This window comes from Gavialis gangeticus, unplaced genomic scaffold (genome assembly GCF_001723915.1).
Source record: "Gavialis gangeticus isolate Ggan-Ray unplaced genomic scaffold, GavGan_comp1, whole genome shotgun sequence".
NCBI classification, from domain to species: Eukaryota; Metazoa; Chordata; order Crocodylia; family Gavialidae; genus Gavialis; species Gavialis gangeticus.
The window spans coordinates 60906041-60924154 of NW_017729032.1; the positions used below are offsets into that span (position 1 = coordinate 60906041).

General features: G+C 39.1%; 1 protein-coding gene across 1 annotated transcript; it reads right to left on the reverse strand.

Annotated features, from left to right (window-relative positions):
- Positions 1–8391: 8391 nt before the first annotated feature.
- FOXO1 (forkhead box O1) lies at positions 8392–12432 on the reverse strand. The gene is made up of 2 exons (XM_019525398.1): positions 11016–12432; positions 8392–9852 (listed from the first exon to the last, which is right to left on the reverse strand). Exon 1 carries the CDS (start codon positions 12415–12417, stop codon positions 11029–11031), a length of 1389 nt encoding a protein of 462 aa, XP_019380943.1. The 5' UTR covers positions 12418–12432; the 3' UTR covers positions 8392–9852; positions 11016–11028.
- Between the last annotated feature and the right edge of the window lie 5682 nt (positions 12433–18114).

Below are 18114 nucleotides of genomic sequence, written 5' to 3' on the forward strand. Positions count from 1 at the left end.
CTGGGGTGTAGACTGTCAGGGCCAGCTGACTTGAAGGTGTCCAGCCTCTCAAGGTGTTCCTTCACGAGGTCAGCATTAATGGAGGGCAGGGGATCTCCCTCACCCGGACACACAGTTGTGGAACACAAGATTGTCACCATCACAATTCACTCCCTGAGTGCCATCTCCCCCTTCCGGCATCCTGTGTTTGCTCCCCTCTAGATGGACTGTAAGCTCTTCAGGATAGATATGCCAGCCTTCAAAAAGATTACACAGACACTGTAAGATTGTAGATTTTCACACTGAGTTATTCAGGGCAGAAAAAGTATATTTGGAAAGTTCCTAACACACTGTGGACACTACAGAGAAGCTAATAAAAATAGGAGCCTCTGAATTTTACATGCCATATGTCTGATGCCAAGACTTAAATTCTACTTCTGGGACTGAAGAGAGACTTCAATGAGCTCTACTGAACCTTATTGAAGGGAAGAAAAAGGCAGGACTGATGGAGATAGGCTTAAGCTTCCCAAAAAGGCTAGTGGCTTGGGGTAACTAACTTCTTGGGTACCCAACTTAATATACTGTAAAGGGCCTGGTTTCCAAAAGGCACATATGCCCACATCATAAGCCTCCCATTAGACTGCAATAATAGTTTTTTAAAAATACAGAAACAACCACCGCTAGAACTTAAAACAGAGGGTCAAGTACAACAAAAAGGAAAGAAATTAGGCATTTATAGCAAATAGCCACTAGCACAGACAGCTGACTTTTAAAAATAAAATCCTATCTGCATTTTCAGCAGGAGCCAGCGTTGTTTAGCCATCACCTCTGTGCCTGGTGGGAGATCGTCACAAAGAAAGCTGCCCTAGACACAGATCTGAGGAAAGTCAGCCAAGCTCTCAATACAGATGGGGGTCCATTAGCATTAAATTTTCTCCCCTTTAATGAGTTCTTGTGGTTTCCAGTGCATGTGGCTGGTGAGCTACAGTGTAAATTGTATGCACAGCAATATTCAGTTACCAGCAGCCAAGAGTCAGCTGTGACTTTACTCAGCAGCTCTTCACATCTTTAAGTTTAATGATAGACCCTTGCTGTTCAGACTTAGATAATAGGGCTTTTTCTCCTCTTGCACCTTTACTTCATTAATTTTTATTCCTCCAGCTGGTGGTTTGCAGTTCTGGCATCATCTTGCTAAGATATAATGGGAAGAACTTAAATTAAGGATCCTGCAAGAAAACTCCAACCTGTCCACATTCCTCTGTCCACGTCATTAAAATACTTGGAAAAAATTGTATGCATTATGATCCTGAATGTGCCAGAGCCCTGCTCTTGGTGAGCTGGACTGACAGCATTGAGACAGCTGTCCCCACAGATATGCAATTCCCTTCAGCATGGTGCTTTCAGGCTAGCTCCTCAATAACTTGAATTGCAATATCTGCAGGACTCAGATGTGCCCAAGGCCATGACTTTAAGCTGAAAGCCAGAAACCGTTCCATGTCACATGCTCTTTATCAGGCTTTCAGTATGTGAAGTCTAGAACTCCCTTCCTACCAACTGTATCCATTATACCCCTGGATGACAGTGTAACTCTGAGCACCCTCTTTTAATGAGCTTTCCTCCCACTCCCATAGGGGTTTGTTATAGCAAGATTGTGCTTTATTCTTACCCTTTGTCTTTCCCATCTACAATTTAGCTTTTTCAGCCTTTAAGAACAAGAATGAGTCATTTCTTTGCCTTTGTTACTGTACCTCCAGGTACAATAGGACCCTGATCTGAACTGTCACCATTATTTTAATTCCAAAAGTAAGAGTTCCTTCTGGATGAGCTGAACATAGAAGCTGGTGCCATGTCACCTTCTCAAGGATAAGTTGTAGCTATACCCATTTCCCACCCTATAGCAAATGAGAAAAGTAACAAATGTAACACCAGGTTACATTGTCAACACACGGGAATCACTAAAATTAAAGCAGGGAGAAGCTTGAGGATTGTAAAGACAGTTGAGCTGTAGCTCTTTCCGCTTCCACCCTGAAAAGGCAAAAACATTTACATTAACTGCTATAAAATGAAAGAGGATGGCCAGGCTAAAACTCCTCTGAATGCATTACTATGAAGAATCTGGCAAGACTGCAAGATTACCAGAGTTGTCTTCCTGTGATGTTAAGAGAAGTGAGTGAAAAGTTGAATACCATAATTTACTAAAAACCAACCTTGTGCATGGTTTTAGCAAAGGCTTTAAGCCTGTGGACATTCTTCCCTTCTTCTCCAACTCCCTTGCACACAGCTCATTTTCACATTCCTGTGACTTGATACCAACCCACATGGAAAGGGCCACAGTCGCATAGACTTTTCCACCTCAAAGAGCTGCCTGGAATCCTGATGGAAAAGCATCAACTGAGGTGTTTCTGGTTTGCACCACTAAAGAAATAAGAGCTAAGTCAGTAAGGAAAAATGCCTTAATTACTACATCCAGTTTGGGGGTGTTAAAATGACCTGCCATGCTCTCAGCTAGTTTGCTGTTACAGCTGTGGCTACAGTCATCTTTATTTTCCCCTCTTTAGATCTCTCAGACTTTCACTATTAGGAAGCAAAACCCCACATGCAATTGGAATGCTGCACCCTTGTTAGTGGACAAAGTATTTACCATCTAGCTAAGAACTGGTTTTATTCAACAAAAAAAGGCAATTTTCCTGCCATCTTCCAGTTAATCCACTCATTTGGGCTTCTTCTCTATTGCCGTTATTCTGTGTTCTATAAAAAGGTTGGCGGGTTACCCACTTCTACCCATACCAGCATAGCATGGAAAGCAGTATAAATAGAGCTAGTTAGAAATTCAACTTACCAGGAAGAAAAAACAAGGACAGTTGCCTGATTTGGCTGTCTAAAAGTTTCCGAAGCACTGTATCTTCAGAGAGGAACAAGATGTAGGTACTTACGATCTGAGAATTCAGCTCTCGCGGGGTTTAGTAGTTCCCCCTGGCAGTCATCTTCTGCTGGCAGAACCCCTCAGCAACCAGCAGCCCCTGTACAGCTCAAGATGCTGTGCAGTGAGGGAAGGCAGCTGCTGCATGCAATTTCCAAATCCAGTAGAAAGCAAACACTGTCCCTGATTGGTTCTGCCTTCTTCCCCCACTTACCCAAAAAGAAAACTGCAGATCCTTTGGTGCTGCCAGCTGTTTGTTGCTTGCTCTGCTCTCCCAGCCAGTCCAAAAGGGCCAGGACTACTGAATCATCATCCCCACAATGATGAAAATGCAAACACTTGTGTGATAACATTTTTGTGTAGTGTTGCCCTAAATTTCAGTAGAATCAAAGGTTATTAAATGTGTCATGAGCAATTGACACCACATAACTCCCTAACTGCTTCAGAATTCAAACTTGCAAATAACTGGGGCAGACAGCATATGCCTTGTGGCTTGACTTAGGACTAACACACCAAGGAATAAATGAGAATGTTTGGAAAGAACACCTTGTTCCTGGATTGCAAGAAGTAGTATAGATGAGTACAGAGAAAGGAACCCTCAGCATTTCACAGTGAAGTTCTTTGTAAGACCTGACATCATGAGATGGGACCGCGACCAACGCCGGTGCTGCACAAAGGATGGTCTAGCTGGACATTTTCCACGCCATTGAGACAGACTGGCTTCCCTGGAGGATCCAAGATGCTAAGGAAACTTTCAACACATCAGAAAAGACAGTTCTATAGGATGCGTTCTCCTCTCCCAGCCAATACACTTCACTGACAAACTCAAACAAGGAAGGTTTGCAAAGTCTAATGGTAGATTTTTCTTTTAAAGGGCAACTAAAATGAGGCAGTATCTCTAAGCCTACTCCGGGCCTGGCTTGACTAGCCTGGTTATCAGATGTGCATCATTCACTACACTTCTCTTCTGAGACAGCTTGGGTGCATCTACACATGAAATTAAGGTGAAGCAATAAACTCAGGAGCTGTTTGAGCCAGAGTAAACTGCTCCCAGACACAGCATCTACAAGTGCACCTGGGACAGCAACAATTTGAGCCAGACTAGATCAGGCCCAGGCTGGCAGAGGGCATGGGAGGTCAGCCCTGGGCTCCAGGGGGTGGCACCAGATGGCAGAGGGGTGGGATGGGGCACAAGGGTCCTGAACCTGCATAACCACGTGGGTAGATGGCAGGCAGGAGTCTAGCCCCCACCCAGTCACCATCTGCATGCGTTTCAGTGCAGTTAATTACTCCACTGTAAGATAGTACTGCTAATTAGTCTAGTCCATAGTAAAGCACACGTGTAGATGTACCCCTTGTGACCATCTGTCCTCTATCTAACCGACAGCCATTATCAGTCCAGAGTTAATATAAACACCGTATAATTATTTCCAACAGTGAATACGCAGATTGCTTGACTCTGACTAACAAGCCCTCTGATCCAGAATATTAACACTCAATGTGAAAGGTTGCAAAGATGTCTCTCAGCATCTCCCTTTTCATAGCAAATACAGTAAAAGCCATGACAACTTGAATGCAAGGGAGAAGGGAAACTAAAACAAAAATAAACAAACACTGAAAGGAAGGGAATACTACTTGAAAATCCCTTTGCAGTCTTTTTCCTTCTTCAGGCCTAGTCCTGATCACTTTGAGAGCATTGGACATTTTTTTGAGTCAATAGCACTGAACCCTTGTCATCTTTTTCCCACTCCACCCACTGCCGGCAAGCCGAGTTCCTGGCCACTCAGAAACTGTCATATGTGGGTGTTATTGGCTGTCTACTTTGGCAGCTTTTCAGTCTCTCTCAGTTCTGTTTTGACATACAACCAGACCAAATCCTGCTCTTGTTCACATGATTAGCCTCATTGATTACAATAGGCCTATTTGCAAAAGTAAAGCAAACACACACTTTGGCTTATTCACTGCAATAACGTGAGGTAGAGCCTTGCTGGAATACAAAAGGAAGAAGTGAAGGGAAGAAGAAAAAGGGGATTGGAGAAGAACAGGAATAACAGTGGGATAGACAGGATCAAATAGGACTAAGGGTTTGTTTTGAGGGTTTGTTTTTTATAAATTCTTTCGTAAGGTAAATTTTAATATTTGATTAATTATATTAATAAAAGCATTTAAGAAAACCTGAAAAGGATAACCATGAACCATGTCCCAGGCTAATACACTTGAAACTTTGAGCCTCAACTCTGATGCTGAGATGACTTCTTCCACCGTAGATTTTATTTTAGCTGGAACAATGGTGATTTTTGAAGTAGCTTTGTATGATTATAATGTTTCATTATCCTTGAAAAAGTCTGTATCCCTCTAGAGCCTACCCCTCCTCACTTGTAATAATAGTAAGCTCTAACCTGTAATATGGGCAAAGAGTAATTTTCCTGTGGATTTATGTAGGTCTGTTTCACATTTTCTAAGATGTATTACATAATGTTCTAATACACTAATTACCAGCTCATGTCAGCAATTTTATTAAAAGCTTATGCTTACACATACCCATTCTGAAGGGATTTCAGGACTTTTGCAAATTTCTCTAAACTAGGCTTGTTGAACCAAAAGCAACAATGTTTGATGCTGCATAAAGCTGCTTCCAGTAATGCAGAATCATTACGCAAGCTCTCTCATGTACTCAAAAAAAAAAGAAAAAAAAGGCACGGATTCTTCTTGCGCTTGGTCTCAAAGACTTGTAAACAAGTTACTTTTAGCACACTATGTTGTGATAAAATACTGGTAACACAGCCCTATAAAATTATTCCACCCAATATAATTCCAATTCCAGACTCAATTCCAAGAGAAATAAAATTTTCCATTACTTGATTTCAAGGAAATTCTTCAGCATTTTGTAGTTATTGTTTGCTAAATAACATGGTGTTATCATGCTGACCTCCCAGACTTGGTACCACAAGGTATTTTTCCATATAAAATTGATAATGCCAAAAGGATTGTCAAAAGAGGGTTGTCACCATTAAAAGGTTTATGATTTAAGAAATATAAATACTCCAATATCAGAGTGTAATTACTAACCACAAGTAGAATCCTGGTACAAATCCATATATACAAAAGGACACAAAACCTTTTAAACATAATTTATATACATTTATGGCTTTATACAACAGCAAAGGATTGTTCTTGTGTCTGCAAGTACATCAGGCACTTCTCTGAAAATATCCACATATGAACTTTAATTCTGCAATGTTACTGAGTAAGAGCAGTGAAACACTGAAGTACTGTTTCACCACCCACAAGTAAAACTAGCAGTATGTACATGCCAATTTCTGGTGATATTGCTGGTTTGTGGAACACCCTCAAAAAGGAGGCCAGTTTTAATGCCAACTTATTTTTCTCTTTGTTTGCATAAACCACACTGCATGTTTACATCATGATTACAAAAAACACGAGAATATCTTATTTAAAAATCAGTCATAAATTAAGAATCCTAGAAATTTCATAATGAAAATATGACCTTCAAATCAGTAAAAAAATAAAAAAGTACTAACATATATCCAGTGGTTTAACAAGTGCAAATTTTATACTGTTTTCTAATTGGTCCAATTTTAAGTTCTCTCCTCTTCTTAGGGATGCTCTGTTGACTTGAAAGTCAATAATAAGCAGTACAAACTTTTGCTTATAAACATAGGCAATTTGTCAGTTTATCAAAGCAGAGCTTTCCAATTAATGCAAAACTACCTAAACATATATAACTGTATTATGGAAACAATACATCTTTATATTTAAAATATTTGAACAGCTCTATAATACAATATACTTTTAATAACAGTACAAACCAGAGAAAAAAGTCAAAAACAAGGCTGCATAGGTAAGATCATTTGCACGATTCACAAAGCGTTCATTTACAACAATTCTGACAAAGTTATTCTAGAAATTTGGTACTTCTACTGAAAAGAATTTATTACTAGAGGTCACATAATGTTTGCTTTGGAGACAGACAACACACCCTTCATTAGATTTCACAGTATCCTACAATTGCATGCACAACGTTAGAAGTTCAATACACATAATCAAAAGAATCCAACCATGCAAAGCCAAAACTTCTACCATCTACAGTTCTCTTTTCTGAGGATGATTAAGCATCAAGCATGGCTTCCTGCAGTCAACTTTAATTAAATTGCTACATTTAAACTCAATAATTATGAAGGAAAAAAGAAAATATTTTGTATACAGGGAAGTGACACAGTAGCAATAAAAATAACAGGATTATGTTATTATTTTAAAATGTAGCATGTTCAGCTGCAGTGCCAAAGGATGAAATCCCAACGGTTTTCTTTTTGCGCACATGGAAGTAGCACATACAGGTGAACTGCATGGACTTCCTGCTTGACCTATACATGTCAATGCCATTGGTTAGCATAAACCTTGCACTTGCACCAGAAAGGAGGCTCTTTGAAAACCATACTCTAAGGCCTTGTCCAGACAACCATGGCTGTGCAGTACATGGCACTGCAGACATGTCTGCGGCATCATAGGGATATCCAGGGGTTAAAAAAAAATGCAAAAAAAAGTGGGCAGCACATGCTGGGGCAGTGCGCGCTGCTCAAAACCAGAGAGCCTGGCCAGCTGGAGCCATGGATTGCTGCTGCTGCAGTCCCAAGAGGCCCTCATGAACCCAGGTAAGGCTGCTGGGACTGGCCCAGTTCTCGCCCCAGCCTCCCCTTCCCCACCCAGGGTAACCTGCTACACCCCAGAGGGCACGTGGCACAGGCATTCCCCACGGACAACTAGCAGTGGCAAAAGGTGCACTGCTGCTAGTTGTCCCCAGGGAACCAAACATCCACACTTGTGTGGATGCAGCCTAAGAGCCTTCTGTTTGTTCCACAGCCAACAGTTGTGATCCAGTATCATTAATTTGATAGCAAAAATATTACTAGAGTTACTTGGCAACAGATGCAGGCTGTTTAAAGAGATTTTCCAATGTTGAACACCCCATGCTGCACAACCAAAGTTTAGAAAAGGATTCCACAGTGGGGTGCCCTGCAACATGTCACTATCTGACACAAATTTTAAGGACTGCTGACAACTGAAACAAGAAAACAGAAGAACACAGCTGTAATGAGAGGTGATTTGGGCCCAATACAAGGACAAATGAAAAAGCTACCCCAGAAAAGTTCCATGTTAAGTTTAAACATCCCACAAATGATTGTGAAGCATAACGGAAGAGACAAGAGATAAATCTGGATTGTAATCACTTTCCATTAGTGGGCCAGAAAAAAATTCATCCCCTCCCACCTCGCCAATAGCTTGGCCTATTTTCAAAACCATAAATACTATTAACACATAATGAAAATACTCAGTATTTTAATGCAAGGAATGTGCGATAACCAATGACAGACAATCAAGCTTAACACTCCACTCATGTCAAAAGCACAATTTACCTACATAAAAGCCAAAATTATTTACCAGCTGAAGGCCCAAACCTGTGAACTATCATCTGGATGTCACTGGGACTATTCATTGTGAATCAAGATATGCAGGACTGGAACTTGGGTAACTAGCACTATGTCTTACCTCCAAAATAAAATTATTTGTATTACTTTGCCTCCTAATCAACTCCCCTCCATCCTTTTTAGGCACATGGAAAAGAACAAATACATTTTTGTCCTGAAATGTCAGTCCCTCCTTTAAAAGAGCACTTGTATCCCTCCTTAGAACAGAAACGCTGACAGACAGGGCAACTACTGCTAAATGGAGATTCTCTTTCTAATTGTATTCAACTTGTAAACGTTCTTAAAGAAAAGGTCTTGCTTTCGAGTCCACAAACATTATGAGACCTCCATGAAATAAATACAACATGAAGCACTGTACAAGCATTTAAGAATGAATACTTAACACTTTGTGGTAGTCAGAGTTAAAATGGGAATAGAAGCAGATGAGGTTTCTAAAAATGCATATATATAAAAATGATTAAATATTTCCTAAACGTAAAAGGGAAAGTATCTATCTATACATCACTCTTGCCAAAAAAAGGGGTCAGAAATGCTGTCTTCAAGATACTTGTTAAGCTTTTCTTTATTAGCACTCCGAAGTGCTGGACAAATATATAAAATGTTTGCTTAATCTAGTTAAAACACTGTACAAAATGAAGAGGTTACATATGCTGCCAGATCTCCAATTCTGTCAATTTTAAAGTAGATTATGTAACAAAGTAGACTTTAAGTATAATAAAAAATAGTTTGATAACTATTCCAAAAGTTCTCAAGTCCAACAATAAATTCATTAGTCTGAAAACTAGATCCAGAGATAATCTTGTATAAATTTACAGACAGATAGGTATCCTACCAAATTGGAATTTAATCTACTGTTTGTTTTGACCATTTGACTAGTCAGTGAGTTCAGCTGGACCATATTTAAGAGACTCCTCTGTTCTCATAAGAGAAACTGTGCAGCAGTTTTAATAAACGTAAGGCAGTTCATACAGCTGCAAAACAATCCCCTTGCTTCATCAGTTCATCAGAACACAGGTAACATCAGCACAAGTTAAAACTTACTTATAGGGCATGAGATCATCACAGTATTGTTACAAAAAGTTTACAATTTTTTCTGGACCAAATGGATATTCTTAAAAAAACAAGTCTGCATCTACAGCTCATACTGTACAAAACTGAAAGTACAATATGATGCAAAAGTATTTTCTGTGATTATATGGTGTAGTGAATTTGGCACTTCAGAGTAATGACATTTCCAATGGCACAGTTCTTATCTACAGCAGCACATAACCTGCAAACACTGGGCAAACATCCTGTACAGGAAAACTCTCTCTGCTGCCAACTCTGACGCAAGGAAAGAGAGAGAACAGTTTTATCAAGAAAACTAAAGGGAAGGTGAAGGACATCTTTGGACTGCTTTTCTCAGTTCCTGCTGTCAGACAAGGCTGAAGAACTTTACATTGTAGCCTAGAAAAATAGGAAGAAAAAACAAAACAAAACACACAATTAAATAAAACCCACATTAAATAAAATTACAATATGGACTAGCCAAGAGAGGATATTTTACTACTTTAATACATATTAAGCATACATTTTCAGATATTATGGCAAAACTCTAACTGTCCAGCTAAATACTAGGAAATGGTATGAGAAATCATCACCACATAAGCCTAAATCTAATGTTATTTACATCCAATCAAAAGACTCACAAGTTAGAAAACATAAATGGTGTTCGATGAACGTCACATAATACATTGGAAACAATGAACAATTTTGAAAGGCTGCTGTAAAGAAACGATAGAAAAACTGCTCTCCCTTGCCACAGAAGGCAGGACAGAAAGCAATAAGTTTGAACTGGAGCAAAGCAGAATTAAATTAAATACAAGAAAGAAACAAAAAACTTCCTGGCTGAACAGTAAGCCAGTGGAACAAGCTGCCTAGGGCAACTGTGGAAGGTTTTTCACTGGAGGTTTTCAAGAAGAGGCTAGACAGGCATTTGGCCTGGGATAATACAAAAACAGCACATCCTGTATCTGTGCAGGGGGTTGGAGTTAGGTGACCTTTGTAGTCCCTTCCAGCTTTAAAATTCCAAACTTATCAAAACACTTATTCTTTAAACTGATTTTCAGGTTACACACACACACACACACACACACACACACACACTCAGGTTACACACACACACTCAGGTTACACACACACACACAATTTATAAAGTTCTTGTGCAACTTTAAACTTTAATAACTTTGGATGTACACTTGATAGAAGCAAACTGCAAATGGTGACTGAAAGCATAATTCATTAAGTTTTAACACAATACAACTCAAATTTATAGACTTCAACATAACCACCCTCTTTCACGATACACTGTTCAATCTGATTTCCCAACTTGTAGAAAATACTTTCCGGTTGCTGCTGAGTGATTTCATGAATTGCATTTGTGATCTTTACCCTATGCATAGCTTACACTATTAAAAAACGTAACAAATTATGCTTTTAGTTGCCATTTACAGTTTGCTTCTATCATCTGTATATCCAAAGTTATTACAGTTTGAAGTTGCATAAGGACTTTATAAACACCCTATATATATGCACATCCACCCACTCACCCACATACCACGAGAACTTACCTTCCATTAAATCCTAGCCTGACACCCAACTATGTGTGGTTGTCTTTACACTGTGTGGAAAACTTTGGTTAGGTAACACACTGTCAAAGTTAAAATCTAGAGTTTCTCCATCCATAAGGTCATTACGAATAATTGACTCCATGTCACAGTCCAACCGTTCAATTAACATGTCATCTAAGTCACTTGGGAGCTTCTCCTGATGGAGAGAAACAATTCCCACTCTTCCATAGCCATTACAGCTGTTAACAGGAGCATAAGGGTTCATAGTATTCATCTGCATTGGGTGACTCATAGGCACTTGTAATGAAGTTTTCACCGTGGACAGGCGATTTAAACCTGAAGTATGTGACATGCTGTTCACGGTATGTGACAAGGCACGGCCATTGACTGCAGGTGTTGGCTGGTTATGTCCTTGGTGTGGGCGGGCATTGGGAGTCATCATTTTGTTGTGTGATGGCTGATTACCATACGTTGGCATCACTGAATTAGAGACCATCAGCACATTTTGGCCCAATACTCTACCACCGGGCTGAGGAACACCAGTATCTACTGATGTCAAGATGTCATTGTGGGTAGGAGAATCAGAAGTCAGTAACTCTTTCAGGAGTCCTGGAGAAGAACAGTTATACTGGCTGATTGGTCCATAGCCTGATTTACTGTCTTGAAGAGTCTGCAAAGGCATCTGGGGCAAAGAGTTCATGCTAGCTTGAACATATGTAAATTTTCTGTAGTCTGGATTTGGTGAACCTATACTCGTGGTTGATGATGTAAATGAATAACCTGGTGCTTGTTGCATCATTGTAGCAGGTGAAGACTGAGTTGATACAGTCATTGGTGTATTAGGTGACAAGAGATTGAGGTTATCCAAGAGATTCTCCATATTTTCAGAATTACTCATTTCTGAAAGGCTGGGGAGAGTAGAAGCCATTTTGGTTGCTGATGGAGGGTATGACATAGGGTGTACATCCCCATCTCCAAGATCGTCCTGTTCTGGCAAAATTGGAGAAAGTCTTCCACTAATTGTACTAGCATTAGAGCTAGTTCTAGGCCTAAATGTATTCCAGTTATCAAAGTCATCGTTACTGTGAGAGCTGGGGCTTGCAGGCCACTTTGAAAATTGTGACCCTGGGCTGTCGCCATTTCCTTCCTGGCCTGATTGAAGGGCTGCTTTTTTCTTGGCAGCTCTACCTCTGCTTTTTGCAAACTTGCTGTTGTTATCCATGGATGCTGCTCTTCTCCGTGGAGACTTTCCACTCTTTCCTCCTTCTGGGTTAAGCATCCACCAAGAACTTTTTCCTGTTCCCTCATTTTGCACTCTAATAAACTTGCTGTGCAGGGACAGATTGTGACGGATTGAGTTCTGAAAAAATAAAATAAGGCATGAGCAAAGCCAGTTCTCCATCTCCTCTTCTACCACATAGCATTTAATGAATGAGTCACTCTGATGCTACTCAAAAACACGACTGAATACTGTACAAAACTTAGTTTCTAAACACTGAACTTCTGCCTGCTAAACACATACATCAATATATCCATACACCAGTATATATCCAATATTGTACCTTCATATATACACACACACACACACAAACAAATGTGTATAAAAAAGTGTGAATGCATGTATATATAAACTGCATGACACCATGAGAGAGATATACATATATTTGTGTGGGTATGTTCACACATGCAAATATATATCATATTTAATGTGATACAGGTTTCAGAAGGTCTTGTACAATCAAATCCCTTTGTAGAATCATAGTGGTGCTCCTGTTGTTGAAGAGGCCTTTTAGCAGGTTCTGCTAGAAATCTGTATTTGTGCGTTTTAACTCCTCCATAGGAGCGTCTTGCGTTTTTCAAGCTTTCTTTTTTTACCCTCCTAAAGCTATGGTGCATGCATGATACCCTCCCCACAATACATACACCATAGCTTCAGAAGGATAAAAAACAATGTTTGAAAAGTTGTACCTGTGATAAAAATACATATTAACACAGCAAAAGTTTGTTCACTGAGCCAACAATCCATCCTTTATAAAAATACCTACATAAAGTGCTCGTGTGTGGCCCAGGAACAAAAACCCATTTTTTGTAAGATTCTGCTCTTAGATTTCTTTTTTTTAAAAAGGGCTCAGGAAAAAAACCACACACAACAGTACTGACACACAAAATTGCTAGCTGATCCAGATTTGATTATTATCAAGCTCTATAGGCAGGATATTACTAAAACAGCTAAAACAAGAAATTATCCAAAGGATTTAGCAATGGAAGTCCCAACCCTACAACACTTGCACATAAGTAGCTTCTCTCAAACTTCCCAACAAACTAAATACTACTACTCGCATGCATAAAAAAAATAAATGTATGCACAAGTAATCTCAAAATCAGAGCTTATGCAAAGAAGCAGAAAAGCTGGATGACTGCAAAGAAAAAGGGCCTACTGATTGAACTCAAGAATCGTGTTGAAATCACAAATTTATGAATAAAAGAATAAATGAACATGAAAATAATGGACCAAAAATTGTTGTATAAGTAATTATGCCTAAGTAATAAAAAATATGATGGGGTGGAGGGGAGGAAATTTCTTGGCTTACTCAAGCCTATCACCCCTGTTTGGATTCTTAAAAGGAAAACTTTGAAAAACAAATGGCAGTCTGGGGAATTCCTTCAGAAAAGGCTGACACACTTGTTTCAGTCCAGAGACTCCTGTTCACTGACAAGGATCATCATGGCACCCAGAACTTAGAACATCACTGGGATGCCTGACCATCACCATCAGCTAGCAAAATCCTATCGTCTTCCCTTCCCCCCTTTGCGTTCCTACCCATTGCCTACTATCTTCCTCCAATTCGCTCTCTGTTAGTGTTTTTATCTGATCCTGAAACCAGATGCACCACATAGCACCAGAACAATGGGAAAAGATTATCCATCCATTCAGGCCACCTGAAAAGTACCATGGGAACAGACAGACCTGTGGAGATCACCCAGATGTCTCAGGCTCAGTAAGCGACAGCTTGGAACAGCAGCTGTTCCAGGGACTTGCTACCCCACAGAAATCCACCTATACCAGCTATCTCAAGTCCCAAGAACATTAAAAAAAAAAAGAAAGTTTTCCTATACTTTATCTCTTCTTTCTCCTTTTTCAGTAACTGATTTTCCTAAGGCAGAAAAAGCAATCAGGACCCACAGGGTGAGACCCCAAATTCAACTATTTCTTCCCTACTAAGAACCAACTCTTATCAATATCTTCTCTGAAAAAAGGACTTTAATTTATTTCAGGTTGTTTTGCATAAGCAGTATCAATTTCAAATTGTTCTTGTCCATTTCACTCTCTCCCAGCCATCCTAAAGGAAATCAATTTTCTAATGTCTGTCAAAGGGCTAAGCAGGCCCAGGTGCTGTACTCAAAAATAAGCCATGATAAAGTTCCTTGTTGTACAGTGACAGGGTCATGTTAACAGCTTCTGCATTCTGAGTCACTTTGCACACACTACTGCATCTGAATCCCATCTCCCAGCTCTGGTCAGAGACTTTGTAAATGGCAAGAGGGTATCACTAAACATTTATTCTCAAAACATCAAATCCTGCGAACTACCACCTTCTGTGTGTTCTCCACAGCTACTCTGTCCTACAACATACAGATCTTAACACCTAATATCTTCTACCCACCACACTTAATATTTTATCTTCTATTTTACAGCTAATGAGACCTGAATGTCATCTTATGGCTGCACTAGAAGTTCACCATTATCCTTCCATCAAGGCTGAGTGCGCTGCTTTTGAAGCAATCTTGGCAAGCATTAGTTCAGCGTCAAGAGAATAAACTCAGAAAATTCAACGTGAACCTTCCATATGATAACAAAAAGGGCCTCAGCAGCCACTCCAAGTATCTGGATAGTCTAGAAAACCTAAACTTAACCCTTCATTTTCAGGTGGAGGGTGGGGGAAGAAGTTGCAGAATTAAAGGCTAATATCAGTCCAGACTTAGAAATGTCACAAGAAAATTGTCCTGTAAGCCTGTTGATTAAAAAAAAGATTGCATACACCAGTTCTTTGTTATTGTATTTTGTAAATATACTCTGTTGGCACAGATTTAGTGTTTACTATCAAAATAAGACTCAGACACATGAGCGCACACATACCACTAGGCAACACTAAAAGCACACAAGCATTCTGGTCCCTCTTCCCAGAAAAGTGTAAAATGTTTTAAAAAATTACTGAAATTCCTTAGTCATCAAAAATATAATCTTGTATTATTGTACTGAGGACATCTGAGGTCGCTCTTGGAGTAACAGAGCTGTCTCTTAACTTTGCCAACAGCAAAAAAAAATTTTCCTAACAGGAAAAGGTTTGTGGCCCAGAGCTTGTTACATAAATTCCTGTTTTTCACACAGCCAGCAGGACATTAAAGGAGCTATGATTTACTAACTTGGAAAAAAAGTGTTGAAGAGGTAAATCTTGTGAAAATATGCACTGCTGTTAATGATGTTGTGTCTACAAATCTTTGCCAGACACAAACATGACCTGATAAAAGGTATAGTTTCAGCAGTGGAACTTGACAGCAGGATGAGTAAGTGTGGTTCAGAGGCATTCATTTTGAACCATCAGCTACAGCCCTGCCTATAGCTTTTGCGCTGCAGGTCGTTTAAGAACTGGGGTTTTTAACAATGTAATTTGAAGTACAGCCTTGGAACTTGATTTGAAATACATGAACAGCAACAAACTGCATCTACACTGACATTACATGCACAAGCAGAGTGTGCCAGTTAAATTTCAAAGCATACATGCTGGAATTTTATCAAAAACTAATTACAATTACAGTAGAACTGCTGCCACCTGTGGGGTGTTCCTTGGGATTGATTGTACTACTGACAGAAAGTGATTGAAGTCTTATTCCTATTTGTTCTTTGCAAGAAACAGGCTTATTTTATTTTAATAGAAAAATCGTGCATTGATAAGTATGCTTGCCATTACTTGATAGTTGAGAGTCCAACCACTAAGCCAAAAATATTTTTTTAATGAGCAAATAACTAAGACTAATAATATTTAAGAGTACCCATGAAAGATGGTTGTTTCTGTCAACGTACTTCAGTCTTTCACCTGCCTTTTACACTATTTCCTAAAGCATAACTACACAAAAAGAAATACAACTTAGTGTGGATTTTTCCTCTAAAGAATAATTTTATTTTACATACATTCAAAACATTTCCCTTCAGCTAATTTAAAAATGAAACGATAAAAAAAATTCAACACCCCCTTGATCTGTTTTACAAGCAACACAGCTGCTGGTGCTTGTATTTAAACCAAGGCTTTGTAATGTATTAAACAAGAAGCCTAAAATTAAGCTAGCTAATGCCTGAAAACTGTATCTAACTTATACATCAAGATTTCTCTACAGGAACAGTATATGAAGTGAACTAAAGATTTCATGCCGTTTAAAACCAAATCATTCTCCAGAGTTAAAAAGAAAAATAATCTAAAACACACTTGCATTGTACAGCATTAGAACTGTACTTTTTAAGTTTGTCAATAGTTAAGAGAAATAGTTACATACACAAGTAGGTGGCCTTTTTTTTCCCTCCATACCAAAAGATAAGACTGGGAAGCAGAAAATAACAGTTACATCTCTTTGCGATAACTGCAGTTCTCCAAAATGCTGCACTTAGTTCCCCTGATGGCGCAGTTGGTACTGAACAGCCATTTAGTACTTGCTAAAGAACCTGTGTGTGTAAAGACTGATTTAATTTTCATTATAATAATAATTGGTATTTATGGAGTTAAAATATAAAACGTACGCTGGCATGAGTACACTGGAAGTTGGTATGCAATAAGAAAAAGTTTGTGAACCTCTGATCTATACCAATGGTTTTTCCCAAATCTGAAGAACAGAAGCTTCATGGATCAGTTCCCAGAGATGAAGCTTTGAAGCATCCCTTAACTTCCAAGTTTCTGAAAAGAAGAGGCAATATTGAGCATCTACTGCTTTCATACCCATTGGTGAACAGGTCATTTTCAACCCTATTGTTCAGTAGACAAGCTACAGTGCAATAGTGGCAGTCTCACAGTTAATGCCTGCCAATGCTACAGCAACAGTGTCTCACGTAGATGCGCCCCGTATAGTGTACATTTATCTCAGGTCCCCAAGACTGGACTCTCTTGATGGACATTACCATTTGTGTGTCCTGAGCCTCCTTTACATTGTCTTACAAAGATGTAAAGAGCAGGATTTCCACATTCATCCTTCAACTGCCCTGCAATTCAAAGCCTGCATTACTGAAAACTCCAAAAAGCAGAGACAGAAGGCATGTCATGGAATCAAAACTCAGTGGATTGCTCAAAACTGTCACTTTTCATATCTTGGTGTATTTTGTGTCTCTAATGAGAGTCAGGAACATGAATAGGTTGCACTCAAGTGAGTGCTAATGAAAATAAACCTTTATTTAACCACTCTGGGAGCATCTACAAGAGACACTGACTGCACAGTAGCCAAAAAATAATACTGCACGGTATTGCACCACAGCACAGACAGTGCTAATACGCTACTGTGCAGTAGCATCACCTAAAAGATGTCCTCTGGCACTAGTGCACAGTAACTCCAGTTACTGTGCATTTATTTAGTATTTGCTAATACAAGTACTAAATAAATGAAATGCATAGTAATGACTACTCAGTAGCGTCTCGTGCAGATGGGCCCACTGTATGTGAAAGTGGGAATCCTTTTCATATCAATATCAACATATTGTGCCCTAGCTACATGAATACTTGTCAATATTTCCAAAGTTAAGAAAAATAAGTAAAAATGAATGAAAATTAAAAATTCTTAAAAAGGATTTTATTAGATGGATTGAAAATATGATTCTACAATCAAGACAGAGGAAAACTGGCTAAAACAGTTATTCTAACAGGAATTTAAAATAGAAGAGATATTGTCTCTTCAATACAAGTAGGAAGTAAGAAAAACAAATAGCAAATTAATAAAAATTAAAAGTTAAAGTGCAAAAAAAAAAAAAATGGCAAGGGAAGGAGGGAGGAGGAGGAGGGAGTGTTGTAGGATCCTGGCTGCACAAAATTTGTGAGTGATTTTTATAGGCTGAGCAGGAAAA

Bases quoted from the DNA above. Each gene is read 5' to 3' on its own strand.
- FOXO1 (XM_019525398.1), bottom strand. From the start codon at position 12,417: ATGGAGAACTGGCTTTGCTCATGCCTTATTTTATTTTTTCAGAACTCA.